The 4,968-nt window shown below is 37.0% G+C and overlaps 1 protein-coding gene across 1 annotated transcript; it reads left to right on the top strand.

Annotated features, from left to right (window-relative positions):
- The first annotated feature begins 477 nt into the window (after nucleotides 1-477).
- KCTD12 (potassium channel tetramerization domain containing 12) lies at nucleotides 478-1,941 on the top strand. The gene has a single exon (XM_073614270.1). The coding sequence runs from the start codon at nucleotides 747-749 to the stop codon at nucleotides 1,719-1,721; it is 975 nt and encodes a 324-aa protein (XP_073470371.1). The 5' UTR covers nucleotides 478-746; the 3' UTR covers nucleotides 1,722-1,941.
- The last annotated feature ends 3,027 nt before the right edge of the window (nucleotides 1,942-4,968 follow it).

Raw genomic sequence — 4,968 nt, 5'->3', positions numbered from 1 at the left:
TGCATAGAAATCATTCATTAATATTAAGGGTACAGATCAGTCCTATCAATTGGAAGAATATAACTTGACATGCATTTTGGTGGTGTTACGTGAATGATCTTTGTGATATGTCAGCATTACTGCAGCTGACGTGACAGAGAAAATAACACCGTGCAATGACATATTTCTAATCTAACGACTACAGGAACAGCTGAGAGTGGGAAGCTATGTATTCTGAGTCAGAAGACACAATGGGCATTTCATACCTGAAACTTCAAGTTATTTTTACTATCCTGGCTAATAAGCAAGAGAGAGAAAAAAGAGCCCAGAAGGGTAAGAGAACAGCAGAACTGTACACGTTCCCTGCTCTGAAAACATCAGGGTTACATCTGCACAACATGCAAAATCCTGAATTGCACACATCCCCTTTCTATGTATGTGATCAGCTGTGTCTGTGCTTTCTGTAACCCCCTCCCCTCCTCCCTCCCACGCCTCCAGTGTGCAATTCTACATAAAAACACAGATCCTGCCAGCTTCCTCAATCAGAAACACAGGGAGAAGAAGAGCAGGGAAACAAGCCAGTCTGCTCTTTGCCTTCACTGCATCTTGCAGTCTCGGCAACTAAGCTGCAGAGACGGATACCTAAAGCACTAAACTCAAAGCTGATGTACTTTATGTAGTTAGACTTCTGCTTTGGTTTTCATCTCCTTTTTAAACCATTTTTTGGGGAGTAGGATAACTGAGACTTTTACTCCTTTCCAGCTGCCATGGCTTTGCCAGACACTGCACGTGGATTACCCAATGGAGGTGGCGGAGGAGGCATCTGCACAGTGGCCGTGTCCACTGATGTTTTGTTCCCTGAAATAGTGGAACTAAATGTTGGCGGACAAGTTTATGTGACTCGACACACAACTCTAGTGTCAGTGCCGGACTCCCTTCTCTGGCGTATGTTCTCCCAGCAGAAACCGGGAGAATTGGCTAGGGACAGCAAAGGTCGTTTCTTCCTTGACCGGGATGGCTTCTTGTTCCGTTATATCTTGGATTACTTGAGAGACTTGCAGCTTGTTCTGCCTGATTACTTTCCAGAAAGAAGTCGGCTACAAAGAGAAGCTGAGCACTTTCAGTTGCCTGAGCTAGTAAAACGCCTGAACCCTCTGCGAATCAGTAAGGACAGCTCCATAGGAGGTGAAGAACCTCCTTTGCTCCTCACACCAGCAGCAGGTCAAGATTCTGATTTGGACACAGCAGGCATTCCAGTCTCACCATCTCCAGTAGCTGGGGTCCCCTCCCCTACTTTAGATCCATATCGTTTCAATGCATCCTCTTCTTGCAGTCCTGCCTCAGTTCCTCGCCTCACTCCTTCCCAGTCACTTGAAGGCAGAAGATCTGGATATATAACAGTTGGCTACAGAGGTTCCTATACCATAGGACGGGAGGCACAAGCTGATGCTAAATTCAGAAGAGTTGCACGCATCACTGTCTGTGGCAAAACCTCTCTGGCTAAAGAAGTGTTTGGCGAAACCTTAAATGAAAGCCGGGATCCTGATAGACCTCCTGAGAGGTATACATCCAGGTACTACCTTAAGTTTAACTTTCTGGAGCAGGCTTTTGACAAGTTATCTGAAGCTGGCTTCCATATGGTGGCATGCAGTTCCACAGGGACATGTGCATTTGCCAGCAATGACCAGAGTGAGGACAAAGTGTGGACCAGCTACACTGAATATGTCTTCTGCAGAGACTGAACCTTTTAAGCATTTGAAATGCACAGGAAACACATTTTCAAGCTCATTCTGCCATATATAGTACGCCTTCTGATCTCCAATCCATAAAAAATGATGCTGCTTTCAGGCACACATACATGTGAGATTGGTATAACCATATGCATACTCTTTCTTTGTAAGTTAATAAGAATTCATTTCCTGGACAGCACAATATTCAGTAAACTAAGAAGTGGTGAATTACTGTAAGATCTCCCTTATATATTAAGAAATAGCCTGTTGCAAGTGAACTGTTTTGTACTGCTACACAGCACCAGTAATCTTGTGCCATAAGGGGAGACATACACAAGCACACACACACTTTTTTTGTTTGCTCCCTTTCCCTTTTTTAATTTCTGTGTGGGTGTTATTTTTTTATTTTTTTTTTCTCCTTCTTCGTGCTGGAATTTATCAAGACAGCATTAGAGCTATCTGTTTAGGAATGTGAGGGAGAGCAAAATATCTAACAAATGCTTCTTAGCTTATAGCAGGAGGTTGAGAAGGACATAGATTTTGAAGGAAGCCTTTGCCCTCCAATTGGCTCTCCTCCAGAAAAGATAGCAGTCTTAAGCATCTGACTGATTGCATTTGAATGTTGACAGCATCCAACCTATTGTGTCATTTCTTTTTAACCACTGTTAAACTAAAAACTCTTTTTACTTCATTTGTAGTTAGTTGATGATCTCAAGCATTGTTTGCGCTATTCTTTTAACACATGAAAACCACTGCCATTAACGTGAAAGTGAATGAACACAAAAAAAGCATATTATTTTTGATTGTACTAAAACACTGAAAATGTAATATACTACACAGTATGACTAGCTTTGTCATATTTATCCAATCCAACATCTTAAGGCTTCTTAAATAGCAAGCACAATGAGCAATAAAGTGAAGTAACCAACACCAACCAATCATAAATCAGTTAGTTACCTTTGTTTTTTAGGCTGCGATTGGTGGGTGCAGATTATTTCCCACGAAGGATGCTATCAACTATGTTTTCAAAGCATAATTTAATACAACTTTTTTGCCAGCAGTGGTATTTTAAGGGTTAAAAGGGTTTTAGTGATTTTTTTTTATTTCTGTTGATACTTTGCTGGCTTTGATTTTGAAGTGCTCTGAAGAGTTCTTAGCACACAAGCTCTGTGATTAATAACTTTCGGAAATCAATTAAAACAATTAAAGGGCTTATTTACATAATAGCTTTTTGGCCTCTCTAAGTAAACAACTTAGATGTGCATAAAACGTATTAGTTGCCTTTTGAAATGTGTGCCATATTTCTCAGTTTAATTCAAATGGAATGTTTTTGCTTATACTGCTCAAATGCTATCCAGTTATTATTATCGACAGTATGACTTGGTTTATGAAGGGCATTCTCACTGTACAAAACAGGATATATATATATATATATATATATATTATATATATATATATATATATATATATATATATATATATATATATTCTTCTGCTTCCTCTCGTTTCTGTTTTATTTAGTGGATTGGAATCTACAATTAATATCTGTGACCTGCATTTCTCATTGAATGAATTATGAGTTTTTTTTTCCATAGGGGGCAAAAGTGTCAATAGGCAGAGGCACAAGTCTAATCAATGTATGTGCATTCAGGTGCGCCTGGCTGAATAACGCTTCTCTAGTGTCACAGGGCACAGGCACATACAGACACACACTCTACACACAGAGGCAGTGGAGTAAAAATGATTTATAATTCTATTACTGCAGCAGCTTTTGATATGCATTCAACTTGCCTTGATAAGCTCTCTGGTGTCTGCAGAAGCGCATAATACACTAATCAGTCATTAATATTCTACAGCGCACAGACAAGTATGAATCTATGAAATATCATTTCTCACCTAAATCAGATCAGACAACCATGGCTTTACCAAAGATTGCCATTGCATTGATTGAATAATTTATGTGTTTTTTGCTTTCTTGCAATAAGATCAAATTTATAATGCAAACAATTCAAAGCTCATCCCTTCATTTGTGGAAGGAACTACTGAGCAGTACAGGCATTTGTCATATTTTTAATTTTATTTATATGCATACTATCCATGGTTAGACCAGTCACATGATCTCAATGATGACATTAGTGTATGTAACATATTTCTATTTTATTATACTACAAAGCATCATTACTTCAGACTAGCAATAAAAACAAAAAAATAACAATAATAGCAAATATATTGTTTTGCTTCAACTAGGCCATTTTTAGCAACCTTTTAAACATAGATGTCATCACATGTATTTTTAATTAAAAGGGAACCGTTGCTTTCTGTAATTTTCACTACTGCTTCCAGCTACAAGTAGTTGAATAAAACCAATGCTTAAGTGATTTAAATTATATATAGTCTACAGTGTGTAAAATATTTTTACCATTACCTCTGTATATCAAAATCTTGAAATAATATCAATGGTTCTATTGTGATATAGCCTGCAGCTTCTCATAGTCTTGAGCTTAAATGGGATCAGGGGTCTGTTGTATAGTTGCCCACTCTAGGCCCAATATGCCGACATATGTGAGTGCTCTATTTACTACGACCGGATGTTCACAATATAGTACCGCTTGTCCAGATCACTATTAGTTTTGTATTCTTTACAGATAAAAATATATATGCTTTGAAGTTACAGCACCTTTCAGCAATGATGATTTCCTGTGATTAATACTGGTTTGCAGAATTCAATGTTGCAACATTGTGAATAGAATTAAGCTCAGGCTACTGAATTAATTCATCATAGCGAATGATTCTCTTGCATTAAGGACACTAGAGAGGGGAAAGATATATTTGTATATAAATATAGAATAAAAACATTTTAAATTAATCATTTAGTTTTCTAATCATATATTAGTGCTCTAGTGTAACATATTTAGCTTAAAAACTTTGATATGTATATATATATATATATATATATATATATATATATATATATATATATATTATATATATATAATAAAGTATATATTAGAGATATACTAAATTAGCTTTTCAATATATCACTTCAAATATTACATACTGTTTTGGAAAGCATACTATAATAGCACAGTATCCCGCATAATCTTTGTGTGCATACTAATAAATGTTAAAGTACTTTTAGCACAAACATATGTCTGAACTATAAACAGTGGGGTTATAATATGCTTTACAAATTGACATAATGCAGATCCCACAAGTGACTTTTCTGTCCTGTTGCTGATTTTAATAAAGTTCCAATGTT

This window comes from Aquarana catesbeiana, linkage group LG02 (genome assembly GCF_042186555.1).
Source record: "Aquarana catesbeiana isolate 2022-GZ linkage group LG02, ASM4218655v1, whole genome shotgun sequence".
NCBI lineage: Eukaryota > Metazoa > Chordata > Amphibia > Anura > Ranidae > Aquarana > Aquarana catesbeiana.
The sequence above is the reverse complement of the archived record's forward strand: the minus strand, read 5'-3'. Positions and strand labels throughout refer to the sequence as shown.